Genomic DNA, 23543 nt, shown 5'->3' on the forward strand with positions numbered 1-23543 from the left:
AAACGTATTAAACGCTTCTAACACCTCATCACCCTCACAGTTAAGTAACATCGCTACTTTTACTTCGTCAGGTTTTTTATCGTTACCTGACACTTTCAAGTAGATTTCAAACTTCTGTTTGAAAAACTTCCAATTTGCGGCAATGTTCTCGTTGATTATTAATTCTTTATGTGGTATAAACTCCATTATAGTAGCGGACCACTTCTGACACCATGTAACAATACAGATAATGCGTATGTACTCTACATAGATGTTTATTAGGCACGAGGCAAGCGGAGACTGCCACTGCAGACCACACTGGTGTGGACTGGCATGGCAATGACAAATGACATGCGATATACCTATGTTACAGCAGGAAACCCAGGATTTTGGCGAGTAATTGTGATTTCCTTTAAAGGATTCAAACAGGAATTTAGCTGATTAATGGAATATTTTAATTTTATGGAAACAATTTGGGCATATAGTTGATTCAACTAACATCTCTTTCAAATATTCTAAGGGGACACTCAACCTCGCGAAAAAATGATTGCATGCCGTCTCGGCATGTACACTGCTACGATGGATTTCTGTCTGATGTATACATTCTTATCTACCAAACGCCATTTCAGCGGCATGCCCATTCAATGCACGCTGGCATCATCCGACTTCTTATTTCTAAAAGGAAGCTCGCTTTACCCCCACTTCTGCTGTCAAGTGCTAGTGGACAATCCGAGGCGTTTTGCAAAATACATGCGCTTCCTCACCGGATTTTCTTCAATTATTTTCAATCCATCTTTAGAAGTTCTCACGAGATAGCAGATGAATTAGAATTGCTAGCAGGGAGATACCAAATACCCTAGAAAATATCCCTTCGTCTGTGACAATAGAGATTTATAGCATAACTAATACATAAATTGTAGCTTGATGTATGTTTTCGGAAAAAAAATACTGCATCAACTTCCGAGAAGCTCAGCTGCGAGGATATCAAGTTTTGCCAGAATGCTAAGTCTCTGTTATATTTTGACATTTATTTCCTGCGTAAAATGCTTAAATAAAGTCAGAAATACGTCGTGTTTTGTCTTTATCTTTTTTAAATTACACGTACATTACTAATATTTCAATCCCATAAATGTGTAATATCAATTGCCGAAAGTCATAGTTAGACACCTTTTGGGCTAATAGATGACTCATGCAGCAGTTGACCTCCAGAAACCTCCAGTTGACCTCCTGACTTTGAAGCAGGTAGGCAGAAAAAGGTCAGTGGGGGAGAAAGAGGGAAGGGTGAAACACGATTCTATTACTCTCCTTTAACTTGATATTTTCTTTTAAAGCTTTTAATTTATGTTTTCGTAAAACGAACCCTGCATGAGCTGGCGTCTTTTGTTTGATTTCGGAGAGGAGGAAAGCGTTGGAGGAGGGGCCGAGGGCTGATGGATGGAGGGGGTAGCGGATTTGGGAATTGTGCTACGTAGTTACTATCCCACGGCACTGAGGTTCTCCTGGTGGCGGAAACTGGGTATTTTCGTATTTTTTCACCCGATCATTTTTGGCTCCCCTCATCAAGCTCTTTTCACTGCTCTAATCCATGAATTTGATGTAGTTTGTCAACTTGCCTAAAACGGCACTCTATGCACTAAACGACTAGAGTTCTCTACATTTTTCCGAGTCAACTACCAATGACGTGCGTTCGACAGTGTATGGAGCAATATGCAAAGTATTCGAGGTATTCGAGATGGTACCTTTAGCATAATTATTCGAGATCTCGAATATCGAATACTTTCTAGTACTCGAGGTATTCAAGTATTTGCGGATACTATTCGCACATCTCTAGTTTCTTGCATAAGTGCAAGTGCCTACCCATCACCTCGCTTCTGATTAAAAAGTATAGCTTTTCTGGTTATGTTCGCTGTACTCAGGAAACAGTGTCATTGGGATTTTTGGGTCTGTTGACCGAGCATTGCTGTGTCCCATCAGTACCGATTCATCTTTGCGCCAGCGCTTTGCCCTCCTTATTCTCTCATCTCCTGGGGCATGAATACATATTAACACATTCAATGCGGGCCCGATTTTCATGAAATTCGTCAGAAACGGCCGAAAATAAATTTTTTTTTTAAACTTAAATTGTATTTATTAGAGTTCATAATACATGTTTATATATGATTTGAGTAAAATTTTTAATTAATTTTGCAAAAATTGACAATACGTCAATTGACGTGCTCCGTATTTCACGATCGCCAGGCTTAATTACTGAACGTGTAGCCTAGATTTCAGGATAAAGGCAATTTTTACACAGTTTTCAGTAATGCTAATTATATCAGTTTAGGGCTGCCTTACTTTACTTTTGCTGTGGATAATCATAAGAAAAAGAATTGGTGTCAATTTTCCATGATAAGGCCGTACTATACTGACTTTTAATATCAATATACCACAACGGCAACAAGTGAAAGTTTTTTTTGCGAGTGCAAAGTTGTGCCCGCCCGACGAGACATCGACCACGTAAACAATCCGCCGGTCCACAACACTCACTTTTGGGAAAACCAAAACATACTCCCACTCTGGTCGCATCGGTACCCTTTCTTTATGCAAAGGGTCGGCGACCGACCAGGAAGGAGCTTCGAACAGCTGTTGGGGCTCAAAGACCCTTTTACGGGGAGGAAAGAAGGGGTGTCTATTGAAAGAAAGACTCCGACACAACCACTGGGACTTCCCAATTCCCATCCCCCGTTATACATACGGGCCAGGGCACCCACGTCTACCGGTATTAGATGCCAGGCCGACAAGTGCCAGCGAACATCAGCCCAAGCTAACACGAAGAGTTGGAAATTGACCTTCCCTCCTGCATATAGAAGAAACCTATGGACTAGCCCATCTGGTTCCGCCAATACATAAAATTTCACCCCAAATTTATGCGGTTTCATTTTTATGTACTGGCGGAACGAAAGCCTCCCTCCCTAAAATATAATGCAAAATTTTGCTTTAAGAATGTGTAATTAGGCGTGAAAAAAAGAGAAAAATAAAAAAAATGAAAATAAAAAAATTAAAATTATGAAAAAATTTAAGAAAGATAAATTGGTTTACAAAAATTAAAGTAACATAAGTAGCTGATTCATAAACATTGGTAAAAAAAAGTATATATTACTTACGTGAACTGCAAAATATGGACGAAAACAGACGAGAGTCTCTCGAGCCACAGTTTACGTTGAAACACAGCAATTCAGAAACGACGCACACACTATGACAACCAAAGGTCTACTGAAGGCCATAAACACGGTCGGAAGACTCCGGAAAGGGTATTCGTCATGTACGAAGGTGGAGAAACTGGTTCTTCGCCCGACCGGCAGAGTACGTCAATTGACGTGCTCCGTATCTCGGCTTGGACGGGACCACGTCAATTGACGTGCTCCGCACTGAATGTGTTAACCCCTGTGCATTCCTACTATGTACCAGATAGAGCTATTTGATGTGTTGTCGCATATCTGGGATAGTTCTTGGAAGCCTGGCTTAATATTATGGTCATAGACAGTGAATTAGTCTTCTTCTCCACCCATTAAATTTGTCAGCGTGATCAGAGGTGGTGGAGTGTACTGCTTTGTGTAGGTGTGATCTTGATGTTGTGAGATGCTGTGGACTCAGACCCATCTCCGCTCCACTCCATACACTCAATCTCCACTCAAATGACCTCGTCAAGAAATTATTTGTTGGTAATTGGCAGCTAAAAGTTGGTTAGTAATTTGGTAAGCTAATTTGGTAAGTAATGGCCATCCCAACTGTAAAGCTTAGTCACAAATGATTATGTTTAGGACTGGATAGAACCCTGGAAAACCGAGCAATGCCCTTTGTTCGATACTAAATGTGCGTCTTCAAACTGACTTGTCCAAGGGTGGTAACTTCAATGAAATGAAAAATGCGCAAAGATACTTAGTGGGCTGTATTAACAGATAGAAATGGTTCACATCACAGAATAGATCCTTCTTGGCTGATGCCACGCCGAACACTGCCCCCCTTGTCTCTATGTCTCTGAGGGTGCGGCTCTCGCACCATGTCAAGTCACCCTGGGGCCTCCACCCCTGACCCCACTGATGGCCCCTAACCCAGTCCTCCACTCATGCATCCATCATCGCAACCTCCACTCACCCCAAGCCTAAGGTCCAAACACCCTTGGCACAGCTGAAAATCTCAGGGAATCCGTGAATAACAAACGCTAGAGTATTTGGTATTTTTTAAGTACCCCTCCCCTCAATTTTTTGGTACCCCCCCATAAATTTTCCTCCGGACCCCCTTCGGACTTACTGCAGGCCTTTCACGCCAAGGGTCTCTCACTCAAGGATTTTGGTGTAAAGGAATTTTGCTTAAAGGCCCTCAACTCAAAGGCTCGGAGACTCTAGTCTCAGGCCATTGTCTCCAACACCATGTCTTCAACCCTGCCACTCATCCTGCCAAACCAGAGCAGTTCAACACTTAAATAACTGTCCTGGGGATGAGCACTTTGATTTTGGAAATGCAGGGGTGCTGAGACTGAGGAAGGTGTGGAGGCATGAGAATGCAGTTTGGAGTTCACCTATCAAATCTCTCCCTCTCCAAGACCTCATGTCTCTCCCCTCCTTGGCTGCCAATTGCCTATCTGAATGCCCCTCACCTCTCCTCGAAACTTATACCACTGAGAAGATTGTGGAGAAGGAGGTGTTCCCTGCCAAGTGTGGTGTTTCTCCAACCATGCTTGTATTACGAGCACTGTTCTGGAGTTTGCTGTCAATGCGGGTGCTGCAGGGAAAATTGGAAAATTGTTTGGGCTGCCAGCTACCTACTCCCCTAAACTACCTCCCTTCCTTTGCTGGTGTGATTCATCCACCACTGCAAGCTAGCCTCGGTGCACCATCTCTTGAATTGGCTATCATTGGAGTAACATGCTCATGCTTTGAAAGAGACGTTCAACATAGTTATGATGTAATTGTTCTCTTGTTTGTTATTTTCTTGTCATTGTGGAGTTTTTCCTTCACTGGCTCAGCGCCAGATCAAAAGAATTCCTTATGTCAATTAGAGCATTAAAAGCTGGGAAGATTTTGACAACAGGACACCACAAGGGACACCCTGCTTATATTCACGCCACACGTCTCCTCTTTTGCATCAATATCTCTCATGCTGTAAGTTGTCTTCATTAAGGATGAAGGGTTTGCAGAAACAAGGCCGGGAACTAGTCCAATCATTCACAAAACAGGTAGATATTTATTTATTCCACTGTTGTCAACATCGTGCGCTCAGTCTGCCACCCAGCTGCTGGTCTCTTGCAAATGCCTCCCTACAAAGGAGACCCCACTCCAGTCATCCACGATTTCCTGCTTTCAAACCCATTGGCCATCAATGGTCGCTCCGCTGAGATAGATAGCTTCCTATGTACCTTTGCCAACGATAACCGTAGATGTGCTGGTGGTTGTCTCTCGGTCGGAAGTACTGCCTCTGAAGCAGCTCCCTTGCACGTAAGCAAGTGCTGCACAAACAATCCCATGCTTTCCTTTGCCTCTCTTGGCGTCTGCTTGTCCTTTACATGATTGTCTTCACCTCCAGACATGTTCCTGATTAAGTCATCTGATATTCTTCATATGGTTCCCTCTCTCTTCCCTCATCTTTAATGAATGAATAATGAATAAATGAATCAGTGCAGGGGGTAGCTTTGGCATGGTGGATGGATCCAGGTATTCCATTTACTCGTAGATTAGTTGAGATATAAGTTTTCAATACCTACCACATTATGAGAGGCGCTGGTTTGTGTACAATTTTTACTTCTTGCTCTTTAATTTTACTTCTTACATACATAGTAGGCTTAAGAGGCATGGGGGGTGTCATATCTACTTATTGTTAGTAAAAGCTGGGTCACAGTGCCTATTTTTCAGTTTTGTTTGTCAATGTTTTTACTAGGGATGGGTCGAATAGCAGATTTCTCGAATTCGAATATCGAATTCGAATATCAAATCATTGCTCGAATATTGGAATACCTCGAATACTAAACGATGAATGTAAAAATGTTTGACTAGGTCGCCTATGCAGCAGGAAACCCGAGATTTTGGCGAGTAACTGTGATTGCCTTTAAAGGATTCAAACAGGAATTTAGCTGATTAATGGAATATTTTAATTTTATATAAACAATAGGGTAGTTTCCTTCATTAAAGAAAATGAAAGGCATTGATTGTGATTCGTTACCCACCATTGGTGTATTCATAATATACACATTATTTGGTTCTAGAAATACCTGTTTAGACCAATGGCAATGGTCAATTTTATCCTCATTTGAAAAAGGCCAGATTGGCGCCCATGTGATGCCACTCCACGTGACATCACAGGGACCTAGTTTCTACACGAGAGGATAGGAGTTTTACATCGTCTGAGGTTACCAATGCATACGTGAGGCACAGAGCTAAGGGACACATGTCTTAATAATCACTTATTAAAACAGACTAAGGTCGGAAAGTTTTCTTCATTTGATAAGGTATTAATAATCCTTATTTAAGCTAAGCGCTGCCGGCTAGCATGGTACTCGGCTACCTGCTAGCATCCTGCGTCGTATTAGCGCTCAGAGCCTCGCCACAAGGTCACCTTACTCACGGCAGCAGGAAGCAGAACGACGTCACGCGGAGTTTTTCCCGGCATTCATACTTACCCGCACGCTTGAAAATTTTCACTTTTAATTCAATCGTGAGAAATAGATATCGTCTTATAAAAATCTAAAAGCGTTAAAAACATACTCCAGGCAATTTTATAGGCGATTTAGGCAATAGAAAAATAATAGGAAAGCATTACACCAAAATGCTAAGCCTCCGTCGTATTTCTTCGTCTTTCCAGCATTTATTTTCCTGCGTAAAATGCTTAAATAAAGTCAGAAATATGTCGTGTTTAGTCTTATTCTTTCTTACATTATGCGCATATTACTAATATTTCAATCCAATAAAAGTGTAAAATCAATTGCCTAAAGTCATTGTTAGACAACTTTTGGGCTAGTAGATGACTCATGCAGCAGTTGACCTCCAGAAATGGGGAACTTCGAAGCAGGTAAGCAGAAAAAGGCCAGTGGGTGAGTAGAGGGGGGGGAGTGAGACACGTTTTTATTGTTCTCGTGTAACTTGATATTTTTTTTCGAAGCTAAGGTCTTCGTAATACGATCCCTGCACGGGCTGGGATTTTTTGTTTGATTTCGGAGAAGAGGAAATCGTCAGAGTGGGTGAGGGAATGCTGAATGGAGGGGGATAGCAGATCGTGGGAAATGCGCCAATGTCACTATCCCATGGCACTGAGTTCCTCCCTATGGTAGTTTCATCTCCTGGGGAAGATTCAAAAAGAGTGCCTGTCGTTATTAGCCACAAAGGACACATGTCAAACACCTCGTCTCATTTTTATCAAAAGATGGATGCGGGAAAATGGTCAGTGGGGGAGAAAGAGGGAAGGGTGAAACGCGATTCTATTATTTTCCGGTAACTTGATATTTTTTTCGAAGCTGAGATCTTCGTAATACGATCCCTGCGCGAGCCGGGACCTTTTGTTTGATTTCGGAGAAGAGGAAATTGTCGGAGGGGGTGGGGCGAACGCTGAATGGAGGGGGATAGCGGATCGTGGGAAATGCACCAATGTCACTATCCCACGGCACTGAGTTTCTCCCTATGGTGGTTTCATCTGCTGGGGAAGATTCAAAAGTACATTTAGTTATTAGCCACAAAGTGCGCATGGTAAACACCTCGTCTTATTTTTATCAAAAGATGGATGCGGGAAAATGGTCAGTGAGGCAGAAAGAGTGAAGGGTGAAACGCAATTCTATTATTTTCCGGTAACTTGTTATTTTTTCGAAGCTAAGGTCTTCGTAATACGATCCCTGCACGAGCTGGGACCTTTTGTTTGATTTCGGAGAAGAGGAAATCGTCAGATTGGGTGGGGTGAATGCTGAATGGAGGGGATAGCGGATCGTGGGAAATGCGCCGATGTTGCTATCCCACGGCACTGAGGTTCTCCTGATGGGGGACACCTGGGATGATACCTTTGGCATAACTATTCGAGATCTCGAATATCGAATACTTTCTAGTATTCGAGTATTCGCGGATACTATTCGCACATCTCTAGTTTTTACATCACTGAACTTCACGTTAGTTTATATGGCATAGGGATCAATCAGTCCCAACTGTTATCTTTTATAGAGATAATTGATGAATACAGCTTTGTAAATGATGTTCTGACTAGTTTTTTGAATTTCTCTCACTCATTTAAAGATATCCGTATTAATTTCAACAATATTTGTATCAATAGTTGTAATTAAATGTGAAAACTATGAGGAGGGTTGCGTTATTTCACAAAAAGTCAAGATTTGTTAACGATAACAGCGTTTATTCACCACTACAGAGTTATAGTATTGTCGTCGTCCAACGCGATGGCGTAGGCATCCGTCACGGTCGGTTGCTCAGTCAAGACTGGCATGGCACTGCCCTTTAGTGGCGTGGGTCGCCGCGCGTGCCACCTGGCGGCGGCGTCAGTTAGGCAGCGACAACATCTGGCGACCGGCCGGCGCTCGAAATAGTGGTTTGAGTTTCGTAATGCGCCTCCACATCACCCCCTCGGCAGAACCATGCTTCCTAGGAGCATGGAAAAATGAAAAAAAGGGGGGAATTAGAAACTTGTTACATTCATGCAGCTAAACTTCAAAATCCCGCAAATGACGCGGGAAATGCACGCGGCGCCCGGCCCGCGTTTGCCGCTCCACGTCTCTCGGCGGCGGGGGTTGAGGCTGGATAACCAACTCGTCCGGTAGGGCTGCGGCGGGGGGCGTTTCCTCGGGCTGTGGATCCGCTGAGGGCGTTACCTCGGTCGATGGATCTGCTAGGCCCTCGTCCTGCGCGTCGGAGGCGACCACGTAGGCCGGTTTAAGGCGGTCGATCGCCACGCGGATGTCGCGGCTGCCGCAGCGGAGGACGAAACGTTTGTCTCCTCTCTGAAGGACTTTGTATGGTCCCTCGTATGGCGGCTGCAGAGGTCTGCATACGACATCGTTGCGGATGAAAACCTGCGGACAAGTGGACAAATCCCTGAAAATAAAGGTCCACCTCTCAGCGTGGCGGGAACCCGGTCGTGGGCTCAGCTTCTGGAAGTGCGTCCTCAGCTGCAATACGAAGTCGGTGGGGTCCTCCACCCTTGGGGATGTCGTAGGGGCGAGGAAGTCTCCTGGCGGGCGCAGCTGGGCACCGTACACCAGCTCTGCCGATGTCGTTCCAAGGTCCTCTCTCCAGGCCGCTCGGAGTCCCAGAAGGACGGCGGGTAAGACGTCTACCCAACCTTCGGTAGAGTGGCAACGGATGGCCGCCTTCAGCTGGCGGTGAGCTCTCTCCACCATCCCGTTCGCGGCTGGGTTGTACGCCACCGTGCGCAGATGAGAGCATCCCACAAATTGGGAAAGCTGCCGGAACAGCTGGCTCTCGAACTGCCTCCCCTGGTCAGTCGTGACACGCAAGGGCGTGCCGAAGCGGGCAATCCAGCCGGAGAAGAAGGCTCGTGCCACGGTTTCCGCAGACATGTCGGCTATCGGCATTGCCTCCAATCAGCGTGTGTACCTGTCGACGGCTGTCAGGCAGTACCGGAAATCCTGGGAAATTGGCAAGGGACCAATAATGAATATGTTCGAAGCGTGACTCAGGCAAGGGAAATGTGCCCACAGGCGAAGAAACGTGCCGATTCACCTTGCAATGTTGGCACTGTAAACATTCTCTTGCCCATTGGCGGCAGTCTTTTTTCACAGAGGGCCACACGTAACGGGAGGCCACTAGTCTCGATGAGGATTTAACACCGGGATGGGCAAGGTCATGGAGGAAGCGGAACACACGCTTGCGTAAGGAGGTTGGCACAAAGGGGTGCGGGGAATTCGCGGATGTGTCGTAATACACGCTCACTTCTAATCCTGGAATAGGCACTTTCACTAGGTGAAGGGACGTGTTTGAATTAAGAAGCTCCCGCAGCTCCGGGTCAGTCTCTTGCGCCTCGGCCAACAGCTGATGACTGATGGCCTGCGAGACCTCGGCGCAACGCGAAAGGGCGTCGGCAACAACATTGTCACAGCCGGACACATGACGAATGTCACGGGTGAATTGGGATATAAAGTCTAGCCAACAAAATTGCCTGGGCGTACACTTTTCTGGGTTTTGTCTTAGGGCAAAAGTGATTGGCTTGTGATCAGTTAAAACACAGAACTCACGACCTTCAACCATGTGGCGAAAACGCCGAATAGCACAAAAAATAGCCAACAGCTCCCTATCATACGCACTGTATTTCACTTCCGTGGCACTTAACTTTCGCGAATAAAAATTTAGCGGTTTCCAACCGTCCTTTGTGTGCTGCTGAAGTACCGCACCGATAGCATCCGCTGATGCATCGGTCATAAGGGCAAGGGGAGCATTGTGGTCGGGGTGGGCGAGAAGTGTCGCGCTCGCGAGAGCGTCCTTACATTGCACAAAAGCACTTTCGAGGGATGGCGTCCACGCTATTTTCACTTGGCCTTTCTTTCTACCCTTCAACACCTCACTAAGCGGCGCCTGCGTATCAGCAACATGTGGCATGAAGCGTCGATAAAAGTTTATCATGCCAAGAAACTGTCGCAGTTCTTGCACTATATCGGGCTTAGAAAAATTTCTGATCACGTCCACTTTTTCGGGCAGAGGTCTCGTGCCATCGCCAGACACCAAATAGCCAAGGAAACGCACTTCCTTCGCACCAAACACACACTTAGATGGATTCATCACTACACCATACTCGTCCATTCTCGAAAAAACTTGGCGCAAGTGCCGTAGGTGCTCTTCTTCTGAAGAAGAAGCGATTAATATATCATCGATATATACATAAGCAAAGTCAAGGCCACGTAATACCTCGTCCATAAAACGTTGAAACGTTTGCGCTGCGTTCCGAAGACCAAACGTCATCACCGGAAACTCAAAAAGACCGAAGGGCGTAGTAATAGCAGTCTTTTTAATGTCCTCCTCGTTCACCGGGATTTGATTGTACGCCCGCACTAAATCGATGGTAGAAAACACGCACTTCCCGGCGAGGGACATGTCAAAGCCTTCTACGTTGGGCACAGGATATCTATCCGGGATGGTCCTCGCGTTCAGCGCCCGGTAGTCACCACACGGTCTCCACTCACCCCCCGCTTTTGGCACTATATGCAGAGGGGACGACCACGAGCTTTCCGAGCGCCGTGCGATGCCCATCTGCAGCATTCCGTCGAACTCCTTTTTAGCGACGTGGAGCATCGCGGGTGCCAATCGGCTTGCACGACACGGAAGGGCCGGGCGTGGTGCAAATGTGGTGCTCCACCGGGTGCTTGCGTCCTTTGGGTGCCCCCGTGGGACGGGATATTCCCGGGAACTCACGCAACACATTTAAGTATGTACAATTGCCATCTTGAAATTTAAACGAGTCACTAATACTATATACACAATGTGGCACTGCCCTGCCGTTCACTGAAAGGGACATTAGTCCGTCGAGCTGACTGCGGTGGCGGATGTCGACAAGGAGTCCGTAAAAAGACAAAAAATTGGCGCCAATAATGGGCTTGTCGACATCAGCAATGATAAAACGCCACTCAAAGTCTCGTCGTAGGCTCAAGTTCAGACACAAAACAATCCAACCGTATGTTTTAATAACGGTCCCATTAGCTGCAAAAAGTTCATAAGATGTCGCTAGTGGCTTACCTTGGACGCGTGCGCGCGGGTAGACGCACAAATCCGACCCCGTGTCCACAAGAAATTGGGTTTTAGTAGCGGCGTCCGTAACAAAAAGGCGGCAGGGACGAGGGCAACCATCACTTGCCGCCATCAGCGACTGCCCTCCGCATTTTCCTCCGCGTAGGTGCACGGCTCCCGGCACTTACTCGCTCTGGCGCCAAACGGGGAACGGGGGCGACGCGTGGAAGTATTTGCTGACCCTAACGCCTGAGATAGGGAAGACACTTGCCTGGCGAGCTCTTCCATCCTCCTCGTGAGCGCTTCCACTTCCGGCGTCATCGAGGCGCTGGCCACGTGTGACCGGGGACCCACCTCGTGAATTTTGTCGGCCAGGTTGGCGACGCTGCTCAATTCCACCGAATCTTGGGTCGCCAGGATGGTCTGGGTGCTGGGGGGTAACCTGCTCATCCACAATGATCGGATGAATTCGTCCGGGACAGATTCTCCGGCTAGCGTCCGCAGGTGGCGCAGAAGCTGCGATGGCTTCCGGTCCCCCAACTCCTCGTGTTCCACCAACTGCCGCAGCCGCGGCTCTCAAGATGCGGAAAGGCGATGAAGGATTTCGTCCTTTAATTTCGCATAACGGCCGGTTTCAGGCAGACTAGTTATTACATCTTCTACTTCTATGGCGTACTTATTGTCTAGTTGAGCCACGGCGTACATAAACATTGTTTTATCACTTGTGATTCCCGCGAGGGTAAACTGAATTTCTAACTGCGCGAACCACAACACAGGTCTATCGGGCCAAAAGGGAGGGAGTTTCATGGACACTCGATTTACCTGGAGAGCGGATTCGGCGTCTGAAGGTGGAGCCTCCATCTTGACCTCGTGGGGAAAACTTGCAGTGGACGGACGAATTATTCACTCCGAGAAAAACGATCACTTCGGTTGGTCACCACTTGAGGAGGGTTGCGTTATTTCACAAAAAGTCAAGATTTGTTAACGATAACAGCGTTTATTCACCACTACAGAGTTATAGTATTGTCGTCGTCCAACGCGATGGCGTAGGCGTCCATCAGGGTCGATTGCTCAGTCAAGACTGGCATGGCGCTGCCCTGTAGTGGCGTGGGTCGCCGCGCGTGCCACCTGGCGGCGGCTTCAGTTAGGCAGCGACAACATCTGGCGACCGGCCGGCGCTCGAAATAGTTGCGGGAGTTTCGTTAGCATATTCATGTTGTATGTATTATAATTATTGAAGGAATAAGTTTGAAGTATTTGTTTAAATTTGGTAACTCTCTAAATATTCATGGTTTAATAATTATAATTATTTTAGGTGTATCCTTTCCATGTTTTAATAATTTTTTTATATCTTTCTAGATTCTTGGTAAAGCTGGTGTAGCCTCTGCATTGGTGGCATTATCTCATACGGAGAGTGCTGCTTGCAAAGAGCTGATATGTCGGTAAGAAAAGTGATTAAAGGAAATAAGTTATGCTGCTTGAAATACTGCATGTTATATGTATGTGTGATTTGTCTTTGATGCCTGTAATCAGCACTTTCTAGTTAGGCTAAGTCCTCGGTTGCTGAAATATTTTAACTAGGGAAGTCATAAATTTTTTCTGACAAACAGTATGGATTTTTCTATATTTATTCGAGTAGTCAGACTGCCTGGTCCCTCAGAGCCATGGGCTTTTTTGAAGGTGCAAATATAAAATGTACAGTTGATATATTAAGCAGTATTAAAACATTAAACATTGAGATATCTAGTATGTACTAAATGAGAGGTGTTTGGAGTAACCTACGTTTGCTCACTTTGTGGGAAGGGGGTAGTGGTGCCATTCTATAGCACCTGCACACACAATGGGCCAGTAAGTGTGCGGCCGTGGTGAAGATTGTCCGAGCACTACATGGTTGTTTTTTGGGAGCTTCCCAAAATGTGTGCTACAATAGAAAATCCCGCTTAAATAAATAATATGTTTTCCTTATCAGGGTTCCCACTCAACCGTGAAAACCTTAAAACCGTGAATTAGCCGTGAATTTCCTCTACCGTGAAAAAACCGGGAAATAGCCGTGAATTTCGTCTTAAAACCTTAAAAATCTCTCAATCTTGATAATAATACCTTCCCAGAAATTTTCATCTTCATTCGTAGCTAGCGCACTTCTATTCATTGTGGCGAGCATCGTCGCATGCGGTCGCATGGGTCAGAAAAGCGTGGGAACGAATGTTGCCTGAAGAAAAAAACATCTTTCCCCAGCGCAGGCCTTTTCTCTCCCCCTCCTGAAATATGACACCACTTCTCATCAGCTTGTTCACTTTCCTCGACTGGCTTGGTTTCCCCTCCCTCGGTCACTGCTTAGTCCCCCTTCCACCCAATTAGCCTTCCCACTGGCTGCAGCGACAACTTTCGAAACTAAATCTATATGGCCATTGTGTCGAAAAATTTGAATGTTTATTCAACACCCTCAATCCTATGACTGGAAGACCGCTAGCCTTGACAACCTGCCATGCGCTGTGGACACTACGCTCCCTGCGTTTGAACCGGGTGACAGCGAGCTTTCGGCGTGACGTTACTAATTCTCGCGCATTGCGGCCCTGAAAACGAGAGAAGATTTCCACTTATGGCAACACAGCATTACACGATTGTCGCATGCGTCGACCTGGAACTTGCCAGTTTTACGTCGCAACCGGAAAGTTTGTGTGGAGTTATTTACTGTCGGTGGTGATCCAGTTCCTCCGCTTTGTGCTATCTAAGGTAATGCTGTTTGTTTGTGTCGTTAAAGCCTCAATGCCGTCGCGATATAAACTCCTACATAGTCTCACGAATACAAGGATCAAGAACTTTGCTATTTCCTTGATCCTTGTATTCGTGATATTATGGATTTCCACCAAGTTATGCCCTCTACGATTAATTATGCTACATAGTCGTTCCATTTTTCCCAGAGCAACGGTAAGAAGGGAACATGATTTGCCTCTGATTAGAGGGATCGATTCAGTTTTGGTTTCAGAGTATTACAATAGCAGAGAAAAGAAGTCATTACACTGCCGCTTTCAAAAGAAAGTTACACGGTGGAACCTCGATCTATCGTTCCCGCATTGATCGTTCGCCGTTTCTGGTCCCAAAATAAAGTTCCTTATAGACAATTTAATTTTTTCCCGCATCTATCGTTCCCCGAAGTATCGTTTCTCGCATTGATCGTTTGAAGATCGCGGTTGCGACGCAGAATTTTCCCGCATCCATCGTTTGGCGAAAATGAGACGAAATAAATACAATGTGTCATTTATGGCTAATAACGACAAGCACGTAGTTGGAATCCTCTCCAAGAGATGGAACTACCATTGGGAGAAGCTCTGTGCCGTGGGAAAGTAACATTAGCGCATTTCCCAAGAACCTTTATCCCCCTCCATTCACCATTCGCCTCCCCCCTTCTGACGCTTTCCTCTTCTTCAAAATAAAAAAAGGTCCCAGCTCGCGCAGGGATTGTATTACGAAGACCGTAGCTTCGAAAAAAATATCGAGTTACACGAGAACAATAGAAACGTGTTTCGCGCTCCCCCTTCTTCTCACCAACTGACCTTTTTCAGCCTAACTGCTTCGAAATTCCCAGTTTATGGAGGTCAACTGCTGCATGAATCACCTATTAGCCCAAAAGGTATCTAACAATGATATTCAGTAATTGCTATTATGCTTTTATTAGATTGAAATGTTAGTAATTTGCACGTTAAAAAAAACGAGACCACATACGACGTATTTTAAGCAAGGAAATAGATGGAAAAATACGATGGTGATTTTTGGCGAAACGCGATATCCTCGTAGCTGAGCTTACGGCAGTTAATTCGGCATTTTGTTCCGAAAACATGATACCAGGTTGTTATCAGTTATCAATTTACGAGCTATACTACTACTAGTAGTCTCACTTGTCAGAGTTACTGACGAAGGGATATTTTCTCAGGATTTTTGTTTCTCCCTACTAACAATCCGAATTCATCTGATCATCTGGCGCTACGCTAATTAGAAAAGAATGGGCATCTTTAGGGTAAAAAATTTCATGGCGCAGTCCTATGGTCACGCTTCGCCCTCTGCAGTGTGCTCTGCGTACCCCCGTACGCGATAGCATCAGTTCCGAACTTCTCCTCGTACGAGTGGTTCCCTACTTTCCGGGGTGGCTGGACTTCGAACCACCGAGTGTTTTCCATGTGGGTTTAATAAAGTCAGGTTTCATTTTCACTAGTTAATTTTAGTCGTCTTTCGACCATGGCCCCTCCGAAGAAACTATTGAGAACTTTAAGAGATGGACTGAAAATAATTGAACATGAAGAAAAGAATCCGGGCTAGATGCGCGTTAATATTGCAGAGCGCCTTGGGTTGTCCGCTAGCACATGACGGTAGGGGTGGGGGTAGAGTGAGCTACCTGGAGAAAACAAGTAGAGATATGAAGGCGAAGATCCAGGTGGGCGTGCCGCTGACGATTAACGCAACATTGTTCACGCTTTACACACTACCTCAATTGTATTAAAAATATATTCATTAGACAGGAACAATTCAAGTAATTGACTATTTTTGGCCTTCGTGATCCATCTCACAACCAGTCACTGCACCGGCGAATGCGGTTGTTTTAGGCACAACATGCACATTGCTCTCGTGAATACGTGTACTGGAAATGGTGTTTGATGGATAAGAATTTTTACATCTGACTGAAATCCATAATAGCAGTGTAAATGCCGAGTGGAGAGCAAGCATTCAGAATTTTGAAAGAGATATGGGTCGAATCAACAATATGACGTATGTGTCTTGATAAAGTACTACTATTCCTGTTATTATCTAAAATATCGTTTTGAAACCTCTAATGAATTTCTTAATTACTCGCCAAAATCCTGCGTTTCCTGGGACATAGGCAATCTAGCAAAAAAAATTAAGCAATGATCGTTTTTCCGCATTCATTTTATAATCGTATCGTTATTAATAAAGAAAAATTGTCCCCTAGTGGAGTTCCAAAAAAGGAGGGTAGTCTTAGAATCGTGTTCGTCTTAGATTCGTGCTAATACGGTGTATGAAATTGTTTTTCGATTTATTATGTTCTATTAACAATTTTCATAAAATATTTTCCGCTGAATAAGAAAGAATCAATTTATTATATTTTATAAACAATTTAAATAAAATATTTTCCGTTAAATAAGAAATATTGGGGTGGGGGAAATTCGGTTACTCTGTAGTAATAACAACGTGCGCAAAAAACAATCTCTCATTGTCAGCGAGGAATTAAAAAAGGACCTCGAGTGTCCGGACATTGTCCGGTTGGGCTGGTCCTTTAGTCGGCCCTGAATTTTGGAAACGATAGATCACGTCATAACAGATATCACTTTTCATTGCGGCGTTAACATTCACGGCATTTTTCGCGTACGTTAATTTTCTGTTGATATACGGCCAGTGATTTTCTTATTGTTGGCTTATTAACGGACCGTGAATTTAGCAAAATTGAGACCGTGAAAACCTTAAAAAAAACTGTGAAAACGTGAAAAATAACCGTGAAAACCTGGAAAAAGCCGTGAATTTCATTGTTCAGGTAGAGTGGGAACCCTGCTTATTTAAAACCAAAAAGATATAAATGAAAATTCACAGGCCAATTTTCAGAGCTCAAAGTCGATTTTTAACCGAGATAAGTATCTTGAAAATTCTGCTAGGAGCTTCGGCCATGCCCACGACGAGAAATGTATTTCTATTGGTTGACACTGCGTGACCTGTGAACCTCATGAATGTCGTGTGATTAATGCATGAAGAAGCCGTAAACACATTGGGTTCGTGGAAATAGTGGCCAAAAGTTTATCATCATGGCAAAACAAAACGTTAATTTTGCTCTGGCTGATTCCCAAAATGTACTAACATTATCAACCGAGACTCTGAAAATTTTTTTGTCTCAAAATGAATCATTTCACTCAAATGAAACTTCTAAAGATGAAATGTTTACAGTTTTGAGAGAGACAGTAATCATGGCGATTATCGTGGATGCTTTAATTTGTGGACATACCATTGTAAAATCCTTTACTTATTATGTACTAGTTTTTAGTTTCCGGATGTAAATTATGAAATAAATGAACAAATGTGCTATAGCTATAGCTGTTTTCTTGTCCTCTTTTAAGGGAGGAAAGTCGAGGAAATCTCTGTTTCTTATGAGGATTAGCATTCAAATTTTGTTGGAACAGCATTTTTTAAGGCAGAGGCTTGCTTTGGTCAACTGTGTTCCTGCTAATTCTTCAAGCCAGTTTCGTACTATAAAAAATGAAAAACATTAAAATGAAAGAGTAACCCAGAAACGGGGATTTTTACATGAAAATAACCGTAAGTTCACGTATATTTACCTCAGAGTTACAGCTACAGTCACTTTAAAAAGTTTTAGGACGAAGTTTGTGTCACCACTTTTGCTTCTCAAGGAAATTTAGTATCCTGTATGTATGTACTCCTTTCGTAGTTTTCTGCTCCATTCCACTAACATTCCACTTGTGAGTGAGTGAATGTATATATACACTCAAAGGGATGAATTATTTTGTACTGCAAATTCATCATTCTGCTTCTATTTATGCGGGATGTAATGATTATTTCGTGTGCATTTACTGCACCCTTACCTTTTATCATTCTTATTATTCGTGTGAGGTGGCCAAGTGGCCATTGATTTGAGCTGTGATGGTGAAGGTTGAGGGATCGGGACTGTCTTTCATAATTTTTTCAGCTCATTCACTCGTTTTCTTTCTTTTGTACAGGTTTTTTTTATAATCATAACTTTGCTGTCATTTCTATCATGCTTTTATTAATGGTAATGCGGCTTTTTAAATTAGGAAAAAAATGGTGGATAAAATGGTGGTGTTGGCGTTAACGTACAGGTTGAAGTTTGGCAAAAGGAGTCACACATTACGTTTTATTATTTGACACTTATTCTGTTTCGATTAATGATAGTTCAAACTATTTGCTAGTATTAATTTAGTGTGCACTTGCCTCCAGTTTCTCTGTTTTGTTGCACCACTTGCAAAATTATCCATGTTTATTATTTACTATTTGTGCTTCAATTTATTTGTGCTGGCGGCAGCGGGAGTCAAATGTGCTTATTTCCACTTATTGTGAGTAAGATAATATCGTAGTATTTCGTGGAGTACAAATTTGAGATTATCATGCATTACTTCATACTATTTGACACATCACCAGGTTAGTGTTGAAGACCCTTTCCGTTGCAGTGGTTTGCTTTTAATGCGCAACATAGAAACAAAGAGTGAAAACCAGGGCAAATATGCAGTAAATGCACACAAAATAATCATTAAATTCAATATAAATTGAAGCAGAATGATATATTTGCAATTTTTAAGTAAAATTTGCCATTGAGTGCGTATACAGTGGAACCTCGATCTATCGTTTTTTAGGGGGATGGATGAAAAAAACGATGAATGCGGGAAAACGATCAAAGCAGGAATGTTTGGCTAGGTTGCCTAGGTTGCCTATGTCCCAGGAACCGATGGAATTTTGCAAATTATGATATTCATTAATTATTAATTAAAGGATTCAAACAAGATTTTAGCTGATTACAGGAATATTATTACTTAATTGAAACACTTAATTCATATTGTTGATTCAACTTACATATCTTTCAAATATCCTAAAGGAACACGCCACCTTGCTAAAAAATGTTTGCACTTTACTCGGCATTTGCAATGCTATTATGGATTTCTGTCTGATGTAAAAATTCTTATCCATCAAATACCATTTCAAGTACACGTATTTGTGAGAGCAATGTGCATGTTAAGCCTAAAACAACCGCTTCCGCCGACTTGGTGATTGGTTATGAGATGGATCAAAAAGGCCAAAAATGGTTTATTATTTGAAATGTTCCTTTCTAACAATTAAATTTTTAATTTGATTGAGGCAATGTCTAAAGCGTCAACAATGTTGTCTTTGGACCATGGCCCTTCCAAAGAAACAAGTGAGAACTTTAAGAACATTCCTGTAATCAGCTAAAATCTCGTTTGAATCCATTAATGAATATCATAATTCGCAAGTTTCCTGGGACATAGGCAACCTTGTCAAACATTCCCCCATTCATCGTTTTCCCGCATTCATCATTTTTTTCATCCATCCCCCTGAAAAGCGATAGATAAAGGTTCCACTGTTACATTATAAATACGTCGTGTGTAGTCTCCATACAGTAGTATTCATGCGACAGTTGACTTCCAGAAACTTTGAAAGAGGTAGGCTGAAAAAGGTCAATGGGTGAGAAAAGGGGGGGCGTGAAACACGATTCTATTGTTCTCATGTAACTTGATATTTTCTTTCAAAGCTAAGGTCTTCGTAGTACGACCCCTGCGCGAGCTGGGACCTTTTGTTTGATTTTGGAGAAGGGGAAAGCGTCAGAGGGGGGTGGCGTGTGCTGAATGTAGGGGGATAGTGGATCTTGGGAAATGCCCTAATGCTACTATCCCACGGCACTGAGCTTCTCCCTATGGTAGTTCAATCTCTTGGGGAAGATTCAAACTATGTGCCTGTCATTATTAGCCGTAAATAACACATTGTAAACACTTTGTCTCATTCTCATCAAACGATGGATGCAGGAAAATTATACTATGGGACCGCGATCTTCAAACGATCAATGCAGGAAAACGATACTTTGGGGAATGATAGATGCGGGAAAAAATTACATTGTCTTTATGGAACTTTATTTGGGACTAGAAATGGTGAACGATGAATGTGGGAAAAGGATCAATGTGGAAACGATAGATGGGGGTTCCACTGTACATTTGAGCACACATGAAATTTTTGCAATGTGAACACAAAGACATCAAAAGAGTAATGGGAATTAAATTTCTTTGAGAAGCAGAAGTGACTTAGATTGAAATGGCCCTCACAAATTCTATAACAGCCTATTTCTGAAGGAATATGCTGTCTCCATGCAGCATCCAGCCACCGCCTTCTTTGGTCTGGTCGTTTGGCACCACAAAAAAAATACTTTTCTGGTGTTTAACGAGAGGTAATTTCACATCCTGGCATAGAACAATGTACATTAGGTTTCCTCCCACTCATTTAAAACTTTCAATGCTGACCATGTAAAACTCAAAATCGACCCCCGGTGTGGCTGTCGTTTTTTAATGCAAAACGCATGCATGGATGCCAAAAGAGCTGGGAAAAAAATGAAAAAATTTTCTTGGCTCTAATTTGTTAGCTATGAATTTTTTTATTTATGATGTGATATCACCTCACCCGCACAGCGGGATAGAAACGTGATGCGGGTTGCATAAGTTCGGCTTTTTTCCCCCCCCGCGCCACCGTTTTCTTTCAATTTTTTTTCTGGGCTATGTATCCAAAAAAATACGAGGAATATGAATTTGTAATGTTCTGCTGGTATCGCCATTGGTATTTTGCCTCTGCCATAGGGAAATTTTTGGCTTAGATGGATGTACAGGCGGTCCCCGACTTTCGTACACAATGCGTTCCTGAAAACTTGTACGAAAGTCGAACCATTGACTTCCATACTAATTAGGGGTTACACTCCAAAAGAGCGGATTATACGCACTAAAACCTTTTTTTTTGCGGATTTTATTACAATTGACTTAGTTTTAATAATATGTCAATAAAACTCCTCAAATCATCTAATTTCTTTCGAAAATACGCTGGCAATGCAAATAAAAGGTTAAAAAACAAGAACTCCGTTGGCTATCGAGTGAAACTTCCTCTTGGCGTTTAAGTTGACATTCCACTTATTACGTCCACTATAAATAAAAAGACATATCAAGAAGCATAACAAAATGTAGTTGTTGAACCCGCACTCTGGATACCTTTTAATTTTTACACCAAAATTCGACATTCGGCAGGTGACATTCGTGATCGCGTATATTTCGCATGTTATTCAAAAAAGACAAAAGGCAAACGGAATTGGCTGATATTTCGTGCAATATCGTTGCTGAAGGTGTACATGAATTAAACAGCACTCAAACGAAAAAAAAAAACACAATTAGAAAGATCTTACTAGTTTTATTGAAAGCTATTTGATGATGTCTAGTCAACTTCTTTTGAAAAATCTCTCCAATGAAGGCTTTCTTCTTCTCTTGATAAAGGAGCCTATAGCAGGCAATGTGTTCAGGGGTCCAGGGCGGGCCCCTGCAAGGATACGCTCTCGAGGACCGGGAACCAAGTCTGAGACTTATACGCCCGAGCCACTCGAGAGGGGGAGGACAGATAGGAACAAAGGATTAGAGGCATCGCCGCGATTAGAGCCCGACGACGCCTCAGGGAAAGGACGGGGAAGGAAGGACGGGACGAGGAATCCTGCACCGTCACAAAGGCGGGCAGGTCCTACTATAAGCGAAACCAAGCAATATGCAATTAATATTCTAACGACCTTGGGGGATTATTCTACGAGGAAGAATAATCCAACGATCAAATCGTTAGATAGCCTATAGCAGGCAAAGACTTTCAGGGTTCAAGGCGAACCCTGATGAGGGTACAACGCACCGGGGCCCGGAACCAAGCCAGGGGCTTATACGCCAGGAATCCCGGGGAGGGGGAGGAGAGAGGAAGGAAAAAAGGATGGAGACGCCGTCGCGATCGGAGCCCGCCGGCGCCTCCAGGGAAAGGAAAAGGGATGGAAGGGAGGGGAAGAGGGATAAAACACTCCAGTGCTATGGAAGCAAAGGAGGCCCAATCTAGCGAAACCAAGCGAAGCTATTTCTCTGCCACCATCCCGGAAGGATTTTCCTATGAGGAAGAAAAATCCCAGATAGGGACAGTTGCCTATAGCAGGCAGTCTCCTCCCAAATAAATCACCTAGATTAGAGACAACTACCAGGAATTCCCTTCATTATATACGTTCGTGTTGTTCGCATATACTGCCATTTGAAACAATTGAATGTTGGGATGCGCAATAAACATCGCGGGAATTTAAAAAAAATTACAGACCAACGTCCGAAAGTCCGAATTTAGTGTACGAAAGTCAAGTAAAAGGTGTCAATTTTGAACGTACGAAAGTGCGAATTGTACGAAAGTCGAGTGTATGAAAGTCGAGGACCGCCTGTAATGCAAGTTATAAGTACAAGGAATTGCCGTGAACAGCTGTTTGATTGGGATGGTAATTCTGTGCAAGATATTTCGGTGTATTCCTTGTACTAGTAATCCTAAGTATCGGGCTAGGGTTCTATAGTATATGAATAATTTCTATATTTTCTTCTCAAGCCACTGTTCTCGTCACAAATTCCTTTACTCGTTTCTTGTTTTCAGCTCCTATTCCTTTCTTCCTATACGACCACCCGTAAGCATCAGATATTTAACAAAAATGGTTTTCACGTACCATTATATATTCTCTTCACTGCAGGTGCTTGAGATGGGTGGCACTCTGCTTTCGAGATTATTTTCCCACGGTGTATTAGGGTGTCTCTTGACGTGCACCACTCCTGCCGGCTGTTCTAAGGTTGGAGGGGGTACTGAGATGAAGCGTGGGGAGATAGTAAGATTTAGTCGGTCCACTTGTAAGAGCTAGGAAGAGCTTTTTTGGGAGTACCATCGGCACATCAAAAAGATGAAGGTATGAGGAAAGATTTTGCTTATACGTGTCCTTTTTGGGTCATTGTGGTATAGACTCCGTAGCTGGAATATAAATGGATGTGGAAACAGAAATAATCAACCCATAACTTCCTCATTACTATCTTCTGAACTCAAGCCAATAAAATATTTTTGCAATATGATGTGACCGAGTTAGAAATTAATGCATAAAAACTGGAACTAATAGTATTTGCAAGTAAATGTCTTACAAGTAATCTTCATTTAGGCCACGTATCGCGGTTCTTACTACAAATATTCTGCAAAAATCTGAAAATGATGTAAATTTTTACCGCAGTAATATTTTTTCATTTGGTGCTC

General features: G+C 43.4%; 1 protein-coding gene across 1 annotated transcript in view; it reads left to right on the plus strand.

Moving 5' to 3' along the window:
• LOC124163447 (protein unc-45 homolog B) overlaps window positions 1-23543 on the plus strand; it is a 233099-nt gene that overhangs the window by 134058 nt on the left and 75498 nt on the right. Inside the window, exon 15 of the mRNA XM_046540368.1 lies at window positions 13038-13120. Within this exon, the coding sequence (XP_046396324.1) occupies window positions 13038-13120 (83 nt within the window). The remainder of the gene's footprint in view (window positions 1-13037; window positions 13121-23543) is intronic.

This window comes from Ischnura elegans, chromosome 8, assembly GCF_921293095.1.
Source record: "Ischnura elegans chromosome 8, ioIscEleg1.1, whole genome shotgun sequence".
NCBI classification, from domain to species: Eukaryota; Metazoa; Arthropoda; class Insecta; order Odonata; family Coenagrionidae; genus Ischnura; species Ischnura elegans.